At 33.6% G+C, this 18,962-nt stretch overlaps 2 protein-coding genes and 1 non-coding gene across 3 annotated transcripts; 1 reads left to right on the top strand and 2 right to left on the bottom strand.

Moving 5' to 3' along the window:
- Positions 1 to 3,774: 3,774 nt before the first annotated feature.
- Positions 3,775 to 5,480, top strand: LOC133311372 (amidophosphoribosyltransferase, chloroplastic-like). Its single transcript, XM_061512412.1, is given in 2 exon segments — positions 3,775 to 5,368; positions 5,371 to 5,480. Coding segments are annotated over 2 exon segments (1,704 nt in total).
- A 986-nt stretch (positions 5,481 to 6,466) lies between these two features.
- Positions 6,467 to 11,828, bottom strand: LOC133311353 (tRNA-dihydrouridine(47) synthase [NAD(P)(+)]-like). The gene is made up of 10 exons (XM_061512384.1): positions 11,475 to 11,828; positions 11,269 to 11,385; positions 10,926 to 11,162; positions 9,988 to 10,237; positions 9,617 to 9,873; positions 8,873 to 9,145; positions 8,388 to 8,669; positions 8,054 to 8,174; positions 7,469 to 7,638; positions 6,467 to 6,938 (listed from the first exon to the last, which is right to left on the bottom strand). The coding sequence occupies exons 1-10, from the start codon at positions 11,712 to 11,714 to the stop codon at positions 6,840 to 6,842; spliced, it is 2,046 nt and encodes a 681-aa protein (XP_061368368.1). The 5' UTR covers positions 11,715 to 11,828; the 3' UTR covers positions 6,467 to 6,839.
- Positions 11,829 to 11,898: 70 nt separating this feature from the next.
- Positions 11,899 to 11,982, bottom strand: TRNAL-CAA (transfer RNA leucine (anticodon CAA)). The gene has a single exon. It is a non-coding gene; the product is annotated as a tRNA-Leu (tRNA).
- Positions 11,983 to 18,962: the final 6,980 nt, after the last annotated feature.

The following is an 18,962-nucleotide window of genomic DNA, read 5'->3' as shown; positions in this document are numbered from 1 at the left end:
TTCTTCTCCGATTATTATCACGGAGAACTATTTGTCATTTTAAATTTTAAATTTAAAAAAACCAACCATTTTCTTTCTCCCATAATTTTTATTTTTTGTGTTTATTCTTTCTCCTAAAATGACATAATTTATGTTATTTAAAATGACAAACACCAAACCTTTATTATTATTATATTATTAGGGAAATGATCTGTTTACAAATTTTTTTTTACAAATTACACTGAGTATGACCGGTCACCTACTAAGTTTGATTTTAATTTTTCAGAGTTTATAAATAAAAAATTTATAAATATAATCTTTCTTTCTATTTTATTTTTTTTGCCATATTCTTTTCTTGATGTATTACACTTGACAACCCAAACCCCACAAGGCCCAACTGCCCAAACCACATGACTCCAATTCATGATTCGAGTCAGTAAACCCACACAACATGAAGCATTTACCCAAATTAGAAACAAACGCTCATTCACCAAGCTTGACTACCGGCGATCCCAAGTGGCAACAACCTAGAATCATGTCATCACCACAACAATTCTACTCCATTTTTTCTTCTGTCTGTCTTCACTCTGTTCATTTACTTTATTATTTTCATCATATTTTAAGGAAATTATTTGGTAGACATTTCAGTATATTTTTATTTTCACAATAGTATGGATGAATTTATATTTATATTTTATTATTGATACAGTATCTATATTTATATTGATTTCTTTCTAAGAAAAAACTTGCATACAATTTCCAAATTTTGTTTTTATTTGTTTATTGGTGCCATTTATTAATTATTATAATAAAGAAAAAAACATATATACACAAAGCTGCCGAAAGCGTGTAAATGACTCAATGAGTAATAAGTGTGGTATGGCTATGGTCCAAGTCAATCCTATATCGTCCCTATGTTTGCTACCCATTTCTCTTGATCATTGGCCATCCAAGGCTCCATCTCATTCGTCTATACTGCAAAAGCCCCTTTATCCCGATATTCTTATTGTTTTGACAGAATCTTTATTATACAGAGAGAGGGGTTCTTAAACAAGAGATTCTCGAACACACGTGCAAGAAGATTCTCCAAAATCACCGGAAAAAAATTAGAATATTGTTGTTTTAATAAATAATTATAAAAATATAACTACTTTGAATTAATTTACGGATATATTGCACTCATTCGCGTTCAATTTGTGTGTGACCATTCACACCTAAGTAAGGTAGGGGAGTCAATATAGGTTTTGACACGCGGATCGACCCGCGACACGACACGAAAATTCGTGTTCGGGTTGACCCGCAAAAAAATTTGTGTCGTGTCGTGTTCGTGTTCGAAAAAATGACACGTAAAAAATTCGTGTTGTGTTCGTGCTGATGTATTCGTGTTCGTATCGACCCGTATTTTTTTAAAATTATTTTTTTTATCTTTTTTTTTTTTTTAATTTCGATTCATTTTATATATATATATATATACAGAGCATAAAATGGATCTGTCGTCTTGATAGAGAGACGGTTTTATCCCGTCAGATATTTTTTCTATATATATATATATATATATATATATATATATATATATATATATTTATGTCAATTACCGTTTTGACCCCTATTTTACGTGTTATTCGTGTCGTGTCAACTCGCGAAAAATTCGTGTCGTGTCAGTGTTTAATATTTTGACACGAATAAAAATTCGTGTCGTGTTAGTGTTGATGTATTCGTGTCATGTCGAATTCGTGTCGTGTCAACCCGTTTTGACACCCCTAAAGTTAGGTGTAACCCACAAGGCATTCGTGCCTAAGATAGCCGTGACTCATTTGTTGTTGACATGTGACATAAAAAAATCAACCATTTATCCGTAAAATTTCGAAAGACCATAACTTTTGACACGAGTATCAGAATCAAGTACTTTTTTTTTATTCCACAAATTTTTTTGAGATCTGCAAAATGACGCCTCATTTGATATATTTTATCTCTCACAAACACAGTTCGAATTTGCAACAATTGTATTATAAAAGTGTTTAAACCCAGAAGCCTCCAAATTTGCTAAAGTTTCATATGATTTTTTAAAATTTAATAAACTCATCATATCCTTACAAATCTTATAAATTTTAATAATAAACTCATCATATCCTTACAAATCTTATAAATTTTAATAATAAATAATTTCAAATTCACTAATATTAAATCTTGATTATAAAAAAATATTAAATTTTTTTTAAAGTCATTATATTTTTAAATAATCTTTTAAAATCTTAATTCAGTACAGCCAAAAGAATTTTTTTGTTCCCTCTTTCTTCCTGCTGCGTAGATTTCTCGTATACTTTGATTCGTTTATTCATAATTATCCTTGAGGTTAGCGATAGATAAATTAGCGATATACTTCAAAGTTCAAACAGCTAGATTCCGATTCTATAAATAAACATGTCGTGCATGCACTTGCTTACTGACTGAAGACGTAAGAATTAGATTAATATAAGAATAAATTATTTGTTATAAACAATTTATTGGCTGTGAAACCGTTATATAATCGTTAGAGACGTTATAGCTGTTGCAGACGTGTTATGGCTGTTGCAGACGTTATAACCGTTGGAGAATATTTTCAGTTATTGTAATCTTTATGTTTCCCGAGTCTATAAATAAGGCATCATTGTAGTATGATAAGATAACCAATATACATTTCCCTATCTCTCGCTTATCTCTATTCTTCTCATTCTTATTAATTTCACAACATTATTATCTTTCTTGATGAAATTTCAATTCTTAATATTCTTTTCTTTTCTATGGAAGGTGAGGAAAAAAAAAAAAAAAAAAGAAACAATTGGCAGAGAGTTATTCGAATCCATTTCAAATAAATAATAATAAATATATTAGTAATATAATAATTAAATAATAAATATATAAATATAAGTAATATAATAATTAAATTAATTTGATTAAGTGGTTAGCATGTCATTTTTCTTTCTTTATATGTCAAGTTCAAATCCTTAAGATTTAAAAACAATTTTATAAATAAAAAGTATCGCTTTTTATTTAATTGCGATGCATAGATAGTGTTAAAATCTGTTCATTAATAGTATTTATGTATTGGTATGTAATCTTTTTAGCTTTTTTTAAAAAAATTCTAATTAGATATATTCAATAAAATAATATCAATATAAGTTAGGGGAAGGTTATACTTATATTTTTTTATACTTTTTATGATCATTTTGTTATTACTAAATTAAAATCAAATCAATAATTATAAAATAATATCAAATAAGAATAAATAATTTAATTTGTAAAAAGATCGTAAGGAATAAGAGAGGGTAAGTATATCCTCCATCAATAATACTAAAAGATAATAAAAGAAATTAAATTGATAATAGATCAAAATCAAAATTTATATCCTGTTACTCTTATATATTTCATTTTAGGAATAACATCTGTCGTTTTAAAGGATAGAAGCTTATATCATTTTATATCATAATCGTTGATTTTTGTCCATCAACGGTTATAGTCTATTGGGTCAAATTTAATGGGCCAAATTTATTATTAATTAATTAATAATTTTGATCCAATCAATTATAACCGTTGATAGACAGAAATCAATGGTTATGATCTAAAATGATATAAGCTTCTATCCTTTAAAAGGATAGATGTTTTTCCCAATTTTAGTATAATCAGAAAAAAAAAATTGAAAATTAAGAATTCAAAAGGGAAATCTTTGGAGGAATTGCTTTGCTCAGTGCTTATTGGTGTGTGGGTGTGTTTGTGTTTGTTATTGATCTTCCTCTGTTCGTGTCGCAAAAGAACCATATGGCTGCGCCAAATCTTTGTACCCTGTCTTCCTCTTTCCTCTGCAAATCATTGTCTTTCCCTTTCAACGCCAACACTTGTTTTTCCCTCCAAAACCCTACCTCGTTTCCCAAAACCGCTCTTTCTAACGCCGCCTCCGAGTCCCATAAAACACCTTTCCCAGTTTCAGTTTCATGCAAAAACCAAATTTCTGCAGAGGTTTTGCACGATGATGATGATGACGAAAAGCCACGCGAAGAGTGCGGTGTGGTGGGTATATACGGTGATCCAGATGCATCTCGTCTATGCTGTCTGGCCCTGCGCGCTCTCCAGCACCGTGGCCAAGAAGGTGCTGGGATTGTTGCTGTTCATAACAACGTTCTTCAATCTGTAACTGGTGTTGGTCTTGTCGCTGAAGTGTTCAACGAGTCCAAGCTTCATCAGTTAACTGGAACTTTGGCTATTGGCCATGTTCGCTACTCAACTGCAGGCCAATCCATGCTCAAGAATGTTCAACCTTTCGTTGCAGGGTATCGCTTTGGCTCTGTTGGGGTTGCTCATAATGGCAATTTGGTCAATTATCGCTCCTTAAGGGCCAAACTTGAAGACAATGGGTCGATTTTTAACACGAGTTCTGATACTGAGGTTGTGCTCCATCTTATTGCCACCTCAAAGCACGGAGCTTTCATCTCGAGGATTGTTGATGCATGCGAGAAGCTTCAAGGGGCTTATTCTTTTGTGTTTGTTACTGAGGACAAGCTCATTGCTGTGAGGGATCCCTTTGGATTTCGACCCTTGGTTATGGGGAGGAGATGTAATGGTGCTGTTGTTTTTGCCTCCGAGACATGTGCCCTTGATTTGATTGAAGCCACATATGAGAGGGAGGTGTACCCTGGTGAAGTTGTGGTTGTTGACCAGAATGGGATTCAATCCTTTTGCCTAATGTCTCATCCACAGCCAAAGCAATGTATCTTTGAACACATATACTTTGCATTGCCCAATTCTGTGGTTTTTGGGAGGTCTGTGTATGAATCTCGCAGGAAATTCGGAGAAATACTGGCCACTGAAAGCCCTGTTGATTGTGATGTTGTGATAGCAGTTCCAGATTCTGGTGTGGTGGCTGCGCTTGGTTATGCTGCTAAGGCTGGGGTTCCTTTTCAGCAGGGGTTGATTAGGTCACACTATGTGAGGAGGACTTTCATTGAGCCTTCTCAGAAGATTAGGGACTTTGGCGTGAAGTTGAAGCTCTCACCGGTACGTGCTGTACTTGAAGGGAAGAGGGTTGTGGTTGTGGATGACTCAATTGTGAGGGGAACTACATCATCCAAAATTGTAAAGTTGATAAGGGAGGCAGGTGCCAAGGAAGTTCACATGAGGGTTGCATGCCCCCCAATTATAGGGTCATGTTACTATGGGGTGGACACACCAAGCTCGGAGGAGTTGATATCTAATAGGATGAGTGTTGATGAAATAAGGGAGTTTATTGGAGCGGATTCACTTGCTTTCCTTCCACTTGATAGCTTGAAGAAGTTGTTGGGTGATGATTCTCCCAATTTCTGTTATGCTTGCTTCTCTGGGATGTACCCTGTTGAACCCACAGAAATTAAAGTGAAGAGAGGGTTGGTGACTTTGTGGACGATGGCTTGAATGGGAGTGTCGAATCTATTGATGGGGTTTGGGTTCAACCAAACCGAAATCAGAAAGAGGTGAAGATCGTTAGTACCTGACAGACAATTGTCCTATTTGTGATTTTCTAGAGTGGGTACCCAATCAACACATATGGTACAAGGTAAATATGAGTACTGGACAGATACAACAGTTTGCTTCATCTAATTCAGAAAATTGGATTCCAATGCTCCATAATTATTGTTGGTCGTATCTTCGGATCTGATATTTTGAGTTTTCTTTACTTAGAATTTTGGTCAGTGGTATAACATTAACAACTTGGGAGGTTTTTTGATTTTTATTTTTTTAATGAACTCTAGATTTTTCATTGTTTATTTATTTTAATACAGGATATGTAACTATGGATAAGCTCTTAAAGAGTCCTAAGGTGTGAAATTAATATATATTTCACATGGTTACTTTTGGATGTTGTGCTAATAAGAAAAGGTCAAAATTACATTTTCTTCCTTTAATGATTATAGTTTAAATTTGATCCGCAGTCAATCAAATTTTTTAATATAATGTGTTGATATATCATTGAAATAGTTAAACTTTTTGAGTAGTTGTGAACCTTAATAATTTAACAAACGACATACACGATTGGACAATTTAAAAAAGTTTTTTACTGAATAATCGATTTGATTTGTTGAAAATGGCAATGTGTTATTCTTTAAATAGAAACACAACGACTCTTCATCTATTCACGTGCAATTATTGCATAATGGAAGGAATGTCCCGCTTTGACAACAATCTTCAAAGAGCAGATTTTCGTCTCTCCAAGACATAACACTACAATGTCTTCACAATTGAACGGAACCAAGTTTACTTTGTTTTCTGCACATAAACCCATAATCCATACGCGTCTTCCTTTGAAATTATTAATACGGTTAATTACCAGAATTACTACTATGGCAAGCTATTCGTGGGTGGTGGTGATACGTGTTTGGCTAACTAACCATTTCAATTTTAACACCACTTCAACAAATAAAAGAACGGGGAACCTCATATATCAGATTGAAACATGAATCCCTTCCAATGGAAATCCTCTCTACCAACCATCCTCACTTCTATCCAAACAGTTGAAAAGAAACAAAAGAAAAACTAATAAAGCGGTGGCATAAATGGGCACTGCAAGTATAAAAATAAATATTGGCCCGAGCCTGCAATTTGGCCTGACTCGAAAAACAATTATTAGTTACATTTCAAATGTCAATGATTATGAAATGTTCAGTTTCTTATTAGAGAAGTGAAGCTATTGTATATAGGTTCAAAAATCAAGGTCAACTATGAACCGCTTCCCCAATCCATAAGAATGCTCACATATGCATCTTCAGCTTTTTAAATATCCCACAGGCACATCTTCATGAGTCAGTATTGAAAATGACTCTCATCATAATCAGTATTGCAAATAAACTGCAGAATCAACCATTTTCAGCTCTATCGTAAGCATTTGATTTATGCTTTGGTGCAAATGTAAAGCCATCTGGAACCTTGCCAAGTAACATCTCTGATATTCGTATCTGTACATGAAAAGGCAAGTGTAAATCAAAAAACATTTTTTTAACAGTACGAGGGACTGGGATATTTTCCAACAGCTAGATGTTTTAATGAGAAATATGATCAAAGGATAATAGACTGCAAGAAGTTTACAGAAAGTGATTTCATATTAGGCGGGCTTATTGGTATTTTTGATTGCCTACTCATTTCCTTAATAATTATTTTTATTTTCATTCATAAATTTTCATTAATTAAACTTTTTATTTAAATTCAAACATGAATTAATTATATCCCCATTTGTTTAATTGAAGATGACTTAAAAGATTATAATTAAAACTATTCCATAAAAGATGTATATAGATAATTGGTTGGTGTTATTAGTCTCAATCTTCATCTTTCAGAGGATGCTTTCCTACCTTTTACATCCTATTGATCAAAACCATTTTCTGATGTTTGAAGCAGCAAATGTCACAAAATATACCTCCAAAAAGTTATTTTCCCTAAAGAAATTAACAGAGACTGAATAACTTGAAATAAAACGGAAATTGCATACCCAGTCAGCTGCTGAGTCCGAGGCCATCAGCGTCTCAAGCTCATCACGCCCATAGTATGATGGTGGACGCCAATTTAATCGTTGCGGAACCACATCCAAAAGACCAACAGGTATGTACCTACAAGCGTAGCTAAGCCATTCCAACAAGAAACGCCTGGTTGTCTCCACTCCTGTAACGAAATATAAAAAATAGAAAGGCCACAATAGTAAGAAAACGAGAGAAAATGGGCACACTTACTGGGGAATAAAAACACAATACTTGCTAACAAACCATTGCACATACTATATACATTATTGTGAGCAATTGTAACTATCTTAAATGGCATTCCTCTAAACTATATATGTTCCTGGTCCAAAAGGCCCCTCCCCAAATACACTTATTGACTATTGTATCCTTTGCTAGAAATTAAACATGAGCCAAAGCTGTCTCATCTGGATGCTTTGGGCAATACAATTAAAAGCCTCAACACCTGTTTTTGAAAAAAAAAATTACGAGATAGGTAACAGTAGATATTGTAATCATATCACGATAGTGAGAGACTTTACATATGAATACAATACAGCTACTCCATCAATAAAACATACCTTTTGTGTCAGAACCCCAGTGCTGAAGGCCAAAATTAACAAAATCTTTGAGAATATTTAGTCGCTCGCAAGAACTAATATCCCAATGTCTCTGTTCCTTGATCTCTGTAAATATCCAAGGCTGCACCAGCACAACACAGTCATTAGTTGACACAATTCAAAATTGAAAATTTTGTCCAGGCAAGGTGATACAATACCACTACCACCTTCAAGGACATTATATCACCAGGCAACATTAATGTTCCCAATAAGGACAACCAGCATTAAGATATAATACTCAACGGCAAACTTCAATAAATGAGAGAATGGTCATTTGAACCAAGGTGCTACTAACTTTAATCAGTGCACCACGAGCAATCATGCACGTAGCAAGTTCAGGGCATTCAGTTCTGTGGTTATTCCAGTCTACAAATGAAAAAACATCTCCATTCCCCACTACTTGCAAAGTATTAGGGGCCTTCCTGGCACATTGGTATACGTAGTCCCAGTCAGCAAGCTTGCTATAGCGTTGCTGACGTGACCTACCATGTATTGTCAATGCACTAGCTCCCCAAGAGCCAATGTCTGCAATCAGAGAATCAATGCGGTTCTTCCCTTCAAAATAAGCAGTCCGTACCTGGTACAATGGATAAATGGGATGTACACATATTGAGCAAGCTTATTGAGGAAATTCAAAAGCATGACAAGAATTTTATTTTCCTGGCAAAAATCGCATAGCCACATAACATATGAAGAAAGGGAGGAAGCTATCAAGATGCTAACTGGAATTTGACAAAATCATGTTGTGTCCAACTGTATAGTGTTCAGCATGACAAATACCTTGACAGTTATTGGTATGTCCGCTGTGCCTGAAGCTACTGCTACAATATTTTTCATCCGCATTGGTTTTGTAAGAAGAGCTGATCCAGCACCCTTATTCACAACAATGTCAATAGGGCAACCCATATTTATATCAATAAAGTCTATTGAACATTCCTGCTCTATTAGTTCAACTGTTCGTGCCACAGTATCCGGATATGCCCCACAGATTTGTACACCAAATAAATCTTCAGATGAATGACGTCTCAGCAATGCCCATTCTGAAGCTTGACCCTATCATCAAAGGAAAACCACAACACATGGAATGTAAATAAATACAGATTCACCGTAAAAAGAAAAATAGATGGTTCAAATGTTCAGAAAACTATACAAAAAAGGATGGAGTTAAAGCTAAGGTAGAAGAAAAATAATAACTTCCATTCCAGATGATAGATCAGCAGTCCACAAGTGAGTTTTAACCAAGCATAAGGATTCCACATTCAGAAGAGCCCTTCAATGCAACATTGTCAATTTATGGGGATAAAAATTGACTTGATAAATTGATTTTTCGGAAGAAAAGACAGAGATATCAAACTATATGAGAACTGCCAGAAATTCGTATTAGATCGAGCGCTGCTAAAACTTTCACAAGAAAGAAGTACAGTAGCCAGTATATCAGGATACAAACTCCAGAAAGAAGATATGCATCATACTAAGGATGAAAGGAAGCAATCAAATTAACTAGTAGAAAATCCATATATGTACCTGCAAAAGATTTGTGCACATTGCCATTTCACCACATGTTACATCAGCTCCTAATACTTTGCAAACTCTCCGGAAAGGGAGATTTCCAACAGTGGTCAAGGGTGCAAGATACAACTTCTCCCTGTAATCAATAAGCTTCTTTTCACGTGAGTGCAACTTCAGGCTTAGATCGGTTTCTGGGGTTGTAACATCAGTTCCAGCTTCTGGTTCAGATGTTATGCAGCTACTTTCAGTAATTTGCTCATTAACACTCACATCTGTTTCAGCAGTATTAAGCTAAGTAACACTAGACTTGCAGGTAAAAGAATATTAAATAAGTCATCATATTAATCATAAACCATAATTGCTAAAGTTGAAGATGAAGCTATAACCTTCATTTTCTGTCTCCCCAGAACCATAATTTTCCGCAGTTTTTCTTCTCTTCTGGGGACAAAGTGCATTAGATTCACATTTTCCATCTGATTCATCATCTTTTATAACTTCTGCAGAGCATTCTAACTTAGAGCCTGAGTCGGAGGTAACTACACAAGAGCCATTGTCTTCAGAATGATCGGATTTATTTGAAACCGTGTTGCCCCCATCTTTATTTTCCAAGTCATTCCTTTTCGACTTGGAGAGTCCCTATAACATTTATAAAAAAAAAAGGTATGATTAATCAAAATGGAATTAAAAAACAAAAATTAAAAGGAAGTTACATGTACATAAAAGCCAGATTTAAAGGAGAACAACTAAAAACTCAAACTAATATAATATCTTTATTCTTTCCCAGATCATAATTTGAAGGGCGAGCCTTGGAGGAATGGTAAGGCTGCTCCTTGTGACTGGAAGGTCACGGGTTCAAGTATGGAAAATAGTTTTTTTGCAAAAATGCAAAGGTAAGGCTGTGTACAATCAATCCTCAACCCTACCCTCGCAAGTTCAGGAGTTTGTGCACTGGGGTTTGCCCTTTTAAATCATAATTTGAACCCAAGGAAGGAACATTAACAGTGACAGTTTTTACCCAGTATTTTAGTGAAGCTATTATTAGAGTTTAGACAGAAGAAGAATCAGGAAAATACCAGGAGAAAATGGCAAGAAAGACACACTTTATATTAGTAGTTTGCCTCATAACCAGCTAAGCAACAAAACATGCTAGAAAGACACAGTTTTAACCTTATTGACTTTAATTTATTCCCCTATCTACAGCAGGTTAAATCATCATCTTTTCATGGCATTTTCTACGGAGAAGGAGAAATAAACTATAAAACATAAAAAAAAAAAACATAGCCGAAGAAGCAAGCAACAAGAAAGAAAGAATAAACAAACATACCACGAGGCCAAGACTTTTGAGTTTGGCATCTGCCTTGGCGAAGCTCATCTTATTTTTCCACAAAAGCTTTTGAACATCTTTGCTTAACCCATTTACCTCAGAACTGTTCTTCAGACCATTCAGATTGCCAGAAGGAATACCATCTTGATGCGTACTAGAAAATCTACACGCTAAGCCATAAGGGCAAGAGCCTTCAGATTTTAAGAAAGGACACTTTCCTTCTAGATCAGCTGGTTTCTGCACTTACAAATGCCTCTTTGTAATTAGGGACTTAGGGTAGACACAAACAATACTTCCAAGAAAAATAAACAAAACTATTGCGGGGATCAAACCAATTCAATACCTGTGACTTGAAGGCTTCTAAATCATGGCTGAAGCGACAATTGTCTTTGTAACGACATGAACTAACATCACCTGTCTTTGCAATTTCCGGACACAGGTTTCGTGCTGACTTTTGATCCTGCAAGGTTCGAAAGCAACCTTATCTAAATCCAAAGTTCACTAAAATAAAAAATGTCGAATGTTCCAAAGAAGATTAAGTAGTTTTACCTGACGACGTTCGCGTTTGAGCTGGCGCTTAGACTTCTTCTCCTTAACCACAACAGGAGCCTTATCGTTGGTGAGGGAAACGTCGTCGTTTGAAGAGGGAGCCCGAACAGGAGGAGGACGAAGGAAGTCCTTCTTGACAGGAGCTATGGCCCTAGCCACGAGTTGCTCTGGGGTTTGTTTAGCCACTCCAGAGCTTCCTTGACCTTGGTGACACTCTTCCTCGTCCTGGTCCATTTCCATGTCGCCACAAAAAAACGTTCTTGTTAAGGTTGTTGGTCTTTTGTACGGGTCCTTCTTGTTAGGGTTTAGTGAAACGTTTCAGGGACTCCATCAAACAGATTTCTATACTCTATCGTATCATTTAGTTGAGTCTTAACGCTATGGGAGAAAAAAAAAAATGAAGAAGTAAAAAAACTTACTATTATGTCAGAAGTGGGATTTGAACCCACGCCCTCTCACGAGGACCAGAACTTGAGTCTGGCGCCTTAGACCACTCGGCCATCCTGACTGATGAGGTTTTTCGTGCGACAATATAAATTAAAATAATAAATGATGAAGATCAAATAATAAAATCAATAATATTTTAATTTTTCTGTGCTGATGAAAAAATGATCAGATATATCATTTCGTAATATTTCTTGAGCTTTCAGTGATCAAGTAAGTCTCTTCAACAGGTTTGGACTTTGAGCCGGAGTCAAGTGAGCTTGCTCATCTGGTTCCTTTTAAAATTTTACACGATTTCATCGGTTCAAATGTTGTAATTATCTCTCTATTGATTAACATTAACAAATTTTAATTAAATTCCATTTTTTTATGCCTATTAAATAAAAAAAGATAAAATAAAACTGCTTAAGAGGCCCAACAAATTGCTCCACTGGCCTAGCCCATCAACTTTGTTTCTATTTAAACAACATGTCCATATACTGGGTTGGGCCCATCAAGGGTAGTTAAGAAACAATTTTCGCGGGTTGAAATATTTAGTATCTGTCTTACAACTATGGACCAATAGAGCAAAATGTTTGATGCAAGTATCATTGCGAGGCAACATGATCAAAACGTAGATGTACATAATTCTAATTAAATCATAAAAATTATGTAAATGTGAGATGATATATGCACGGGAAAGATTATTCATTCGCAAAACGCCACAACAAAATAAAATGTTATATATTATTATTGCGAACGGTTATCATTACGTGATACGCAGATACTCTTATTTTGACTTACAATTGTTATCAGAACAAGAATTTGTACGTAGAAAATGATATGAAAGAAAAGGTTAAAAAGAGGGTTGTAGCCAATAATTAGGCGACAGCAAGTTGATGATTGGGAATTGCGGACAAAGAATGATTAAAAACTTCATAAATTATCATTATATAATACATAATTAAAAAGTTTGTTTGCACATGTATTTTCTAGCTAGTCGATACATTTTAAAGATTTTATAGAACTATTAAGAAAAATCAAAACAAAAAGTAAAATGTTCATTAACAAAAGAATAATCTTGAAATTAAAAGCTGGATTACTGAATGTTGTGTGCATAAAAATCATCTCATCTAAAGTTTAGTTACAACTAGGTCACAAAAGAGAGTTGTATGGGAAAATAATAACTTGAAATTAAAAGCTGGATTACTGAATGTTGTTCTTGTTTTGTTTTTTCTTCTTCATCTTATCTCTTATGGGTCTCATTGTTTGCTTGTTTGCGTTACCTCGCACTTGTTGAGATGATTGCTGTTTTTCACAAAAAGTATTATTAGATATCTTAAAGAGATCAATCATAAGGTTGATTTTTTTTCCCCCCCCATATTCACCTCCCCCGCTTGATGATTGGCAACTTATCTTATAAAGTGGTTGTGACACAGTGTAGGACCTATTTAATATGACAGTATAACTTTAATGGATTTTATGTTTAATCATTTAACATAATATAACTTCATTTTCCTACACACATATTAAAGAGGTGGGGTCCACATGTTTTTCTTTCTCTTTCATCATTCTACTTTCTCTCTCCATTTTGATGTGAGAGTTGGAAACAACACTTACATCATGTTACATAACACTAATAAAACCCAACTTTAATTCATTGATAATAATCTCCCCCTAGAGCTTCCTCTAGACCCACCTAACATTTACTGTAAAGGTTTTTTGTTTTTTGTTTTGGATATAATTTAGTGTAAACTTTAAATCTTGATTTCATTGGCAGCATATTATGGTAAGGAGGACAACGTCATTAAACACCTACGAAGAGATTAGTCCTACAACCACAAAAATATAGAGACACTCAGTGAAAGCCAAAAAGAGTGTGTCATATGAATAATGCAATGCTTCACGATTCAGATATCATAATGGTACTACCAATATTATTTTGCTTGCGCGGGCACTGTGCGTCCATTGTCAAGTACCAACTAAGCAGCAGCTTGTGGCGTGAAAAGGTTGATGACCAGAAAAAATTAGGACGTGGTCTAATTTCACGGATAAGTTAAATCAAACATGTCCCCAACCCATGTTAACCTATGCAGCTTCATTGCTTCCGCAGATGAAGTAGGCCATGCTATTTTTCGGTATTTAGGTTGCTCAGCATATCATATTGGGGACATGCCTGCCAGGTCATAAAGTGTGTACAAATGCATTTCCTCTTGTCTCCTTAACGTGCGTCAGCGTCCTTGTTTTTCCTGTTTCAATTCTTACGTCTTTATTTGGTGAAGGTGGGTTGTTTCCATCATTACTAGTATTTACTACCAAGTACCAACCTTTGTTTTGTAAATTTAACCATGAAATTACACCGCAGGGGTTAAAATAATTTATTTACAAATCGAATTTAAATTACACTGCAAGGTTTAACAAGTGAGAATCATTAATTTTTCTAAAAAGGATACCTATAGTTATAATTATATTATGTAATTATTAATTCAATTAACTAATTGACTTTTTTTTACAATCTAATTCTTTGCATTAATTTATCGGGAAAACATTTTCTCATGTTATATGAGAATTTAATTATCATATTGTGACCTTTCGATTTGCATGCAAAGCTTTTCTTTTCTTTTCTTTTTTTAATAAATGTGAAGCTCATCACTAATTAAGTCACAACATAATAATTGAATTCTCATGCAACATGAAAAAATCAAACCCTTAATTTATTATATAATAATTATTTTCCCATAAGAAAATTTCCCCATAAAGTGAGCTAGCAATCACTCACTCTGTTTTTGGCGTGCCAATCAGCTTCTTGTTTCATTGACAAGCATAATCGCTTCCTCTAACCGATCGACTAATTAAAGACACATACAAAAGTCCTCTCTCTGATATTATTTATTTGGCACTTTTTATCACCTGCCGTCATGCCATATTAAATATTACAAAAAGCAAGCCCTAATAACGTAATTTAATGACGGGAAATAATACTCTCATGCCACATGAGATACTCTCATTTTCCTACACAAATTCGTTTTTCGTGCTAATTAATTTTTTTTTTCTTTTTTAATATAAAATAAGAGACCCACATTTAACTTCTCTCTATTTTTTTTGTCTCCTACAATCCTAAAACATAAGAAAAGTTAAACCCTTTAATGACAGAGACTGACACAACTGTTTGGTATAGAATTGAAAGCGCACTAAAAAAAGTGACAATAAAAAAAAGAGAAATACATATGTTATATAACATAATATAAAATCAATTTCTTACACAAATAAATTTTGGTGGGATCCATCATGAAAAAAAATAAAAAACAAAAAAAATGATGACATAATATTCGATGTGTGAGTAAGAATGTTTTTCTATATCATATTTTATGATAGAAATATTACCCATAAAAAAAAAAAAAAGGATATTTTCTTTCTTGAGATAACCTGACGTAACATAGCATTATTTTTAAATAAAATGGGTTGCATGCAGAGCATTATATCATGAAAAATTTATTTATATGGGCATTTTTCAAAAGGTAACACGTGAAGGATAGAAAGGGTGAAGGGCCAATGCAAGCACAAGGGAAACTCAAAATAGATTTGAAATCCGCAACGAGTTCACAAGTGGTCAAGAATCTAGAAACGGGGTCCACTTGGTTACTTTCTGGACCTGACCGTGGGCCTCCTGCTCGATAAATAAAAAAATTCAGATCCGATGGGCCCCACTCCTTTCTTTTTCTTATTCTCTTCCTGCTAACCGCTTCTCTGGTCCATGCCTCGTGGCTCTGCCTCTTCTCTCTCCCGCAAGTCTCAAGTAATCGATATTATTTATTGTGGTACGGAACTACTATTTTTTAAGTAGTCTCTTATTGTAAATGAAAAGATAAAATTGAAAAAAAAAATAGTAGGGATAAAAAAAGAGAAAAAATTAATAATGTGAGAAGGAGTACCAGATTATTGGGTGGTCCTGAACCATAATAAATATTTCTCAAATAATGGGCCAACGCATCAAAAAGAGATAAAAATCGAATAAAATTACATTTTGCAATACAAGATTTTTCTAATTGTGTACTTAAATTAGTCAATATAATTGTTAATACTTTTATGCTAATCATAAATAATATTTAAGAATTAACACGATGCACTCTTTGTGATTCGGTAAAAAAAATGTCTTGATGTATAAAACTTTCTCTTTTTTTTTTTTTTAAATAAAGAGGGGCTAAACCCCAGAAACAGAAAGAAATTACAAATCAGAAACTAACAAACTAGACATATTTCTAGCATCAGCAACTATAAGTTCCATCAACTGAGGAGGAGGATCTTTAAAAATCTTGAAATGGAGATTATTAGTCTGCCCAGCTTTAGCTAACCAATGAGCACATTTGTTGTTTTCTCTCTTGGTATGAACAAGATGAATAGTCCAATCTGCTTTTAACCATAATCTCAATCTGCTAGTGACTTGAGAGTCCCTAGGATCTTCATGCTGCTCCTTTAACATCTGGATGGCTTGGCTAGAATCACATTCTAGCTCTATTCTTTTTAATCCTGTTCCCCAAAGCAGTTCCAAACCTTTCAGTAATCCCCATAATTCTGCATCAAGAGGATTGCAGGAACCTAAATTACAATAGAAGCTTCCCAAAAAGGATCCATTGTGATCTCTTAATATACCACCACAACTAGCTTTTTTCATGCAACTAGAAGAAGCTCCATCACAATTCAACTTAACTCACCCTTGCTTGGGGGCTGTCCAAACGCTATCGTTGGAATCACCACGGCGCTGATAAATTCGGGCTTGCAGAATCTGTTGGACAAACATCCAAATTGAAGCCTGTGATTGCTCATCATGACAGAAATGATCTTCATGGATCTCCAAATTTCTCCACTTCCACAAAAACCAACAAGTAGTAAAGAAAATATCCCTCCAATCCTTCACTTTATTGGAGGACCACATGTTATCGATATTTAAAGTCAACCAATCCTGCAAATTCGAATTCATAAAGAAATTGGGTATCGAACCTGTAAACCAAGATTGCCAAATTTTCCTAGCATGTCTACAATCACGAAGAACATGAATAATAGTTTCCTCATGATTTGGACAAATAAAACTTTCTCTTTACTAGTGAGCTTCTAGCTTAATTGGAAACATTTAAATATTTAAGATATGAACGTAATGTAAATGTTAAAGAATTCTTTTAAATACTTTTATATTAATATGAATTATTTTTAGTATATTATTTATTTAGTTATTAAACGTAATTTTTATTTTCAAAATAAAAGTAGAATATATTATCAAACATTTTTTTTTCAACAACTGCTTCAAGGTACAGAAATAAAATAAAATAAAAAATTATTTCTTTTATGAAAAAATATCAGAAAACAAAATGATTGTCATTCACACTCTAGTTATAAGATAAAAAAATATTGGTAAAATTAATAATATTGGCAATTTATATACTCAAGTAGCACACGTTTAATTATACCCAAAAAAAAAGTAAAAATCTTCTTGCTACCGGTAAGTAAGAATTTGTCCTCTTATCAAAACTCTCTTTCAATATTGTATGATATTCCTCCGCTACTATCACACACTGCCACCTTGGTATAAGCACTGAACTCGCACCTTCTTCGGCCTATAAGGATTCCAGTTCATCTAGCGTATTCAGCCGTTAATGGATTCTTAACGCTAAAGACCCAAATACCTTGGCTTAATTATTCGAGCCCCCTACTCTTAGCCTATCACAGTGACTTTTTTTATTTTTAATTCAGTTTAAATCTTAACGCTTCTTATTGTAATAATTAAAATGAAATATCATATACAACTTTTCAGGTTTAAAATTTTTGGGTTAGTCGTACATAGTTGATCAGGTCCAATTAATGATCATTGAGCTAGTTATTCCGCCTCTTTCAAAAACTGGTTCTTCAAGGCTAATTTGTTCTAGTGAGTGAGATTTGGGTATATTATATTAGATTATGTATTTAATTTTTACTTGTATTAAAAAAAAAAACTGATTCTTCAAATTCTTTCAGAAAAAATGGGTGAGGTACCTAGAAGATACATCAACACTTAAATTAATTTGTTCTAGTGAGAGAGATTTGGGTATATTATATTAGATTATGTATTTAATTTTTACTTGTATTAAAAAAAAACTGATTCTTCAAATTCTTTCAGAAAAAATGGGTGAGGTACCTAGAAGATACATCAACACTTAAATTAATGCTTGAGCTAATAAATTTGTGTACCAATTGGAAAAATATTTGAGCATTAAGTCTTTATATTTATAAGAATAAAGAGACTTGCTTTTGGGGCCTGGGTGATCGATATTAATGTTTATTTCCTTTGCGGCTATGTCTTATGAGTATCTCAGCTAAATGCCAGTAGGGCACACCTTACAGATTGAACTTTGTACTCAAAATAACGATCTAAATTTACTTAACATCAAAGACACTGATAGGTGGACAAAATTTTAGGGGAATTGGATCCTTTGCACTAGACCTCTTGAAAATTATTCCTAACAAGGTCTATCTATTATATCATTAGAAGTAATTCATAATTATATGAATATAATAAATAGACGTTAGGAATCGTATAAGTAGAAAAAAATCATAATTATATATATATATAAGTAGAAATAAATCATAATTATATATATATAATATATATATATATATAAGAAAATCATAATTATACAGCTTGGTATGCCGTATACAGCTTGGTATGCCGGCATTTTTACATATAATTTATGGAAAATTATTTTTTCATGTTGCATGAGAATTCAATTTTCATGTTGTGATCCTTTAATTTGCGTGCAATTTTTTTTTTTTTAATAAATGTCGAGCCCACCACTAGTTGAGTCACATGAGAATTCAATTCTCATGCAACATAAGAAAATTAAACCCCATAATTTATAGTTGGAATGATAACGAATTTTATATATGTGAATATGGAAGTTTAAAAAAAAAAAATACAGTGTAAAAGGAGAACGAGTTTTTAGTTTTAAAAAAAGGGTAGCTTTTTTTTAAACATAGATAACATTATTATAAAAATAATAATTTACAAAATTTAAATTTAATTTTTAACTACATTTG

Source organism: Gastrolobium bilobum, unplaced genomic scaffold (genome assembly GCF_033153095.1).
Source record: "Gastrolobium bilobum isolate Gb01-03AN ecotype WA unplaced genomic scaffold, APGP_CSIRO_Gbil_v1 utg15966, whole genome shotgun sequence".
Taxonomy (NCBI): domain Eukaryota; kingdom Viridiplantae; phylum Streptophyta; class Magnoliopsida; order Fabales; family Fabaceae; genus Gastrolobium; species Gastrolobium bilobum.
This window is presented reverse-complemented; position numbering and strand designations above follow the sequence as displayed.

Excerpts from the sequence above, each read along its gene's own strand:
- LOC133311353 (XM_061512384.1), bottom strand. The coding sequence starts at position 11,714 with ATGGAAATGGACCAGGACGAGGAAGAGTGTCACCAAGGTCAAGGAAGC. Across the intron at positions 10,238-10,925 it reads TCAAAAGTCTTGGCCTCGTG|GGACTCTCCAAGTCGAAAAG; the intron begins GTATGTTTGTTT and ends TAAATGTTATAG. Across the intron at positions 9,146-9,616 it reads TGTGCACAAATCTTTTGCAG|GGTCAAGCTTCAGAATGGGC; the intron begins GTACATATATGG and ends CTTTGATGATAG.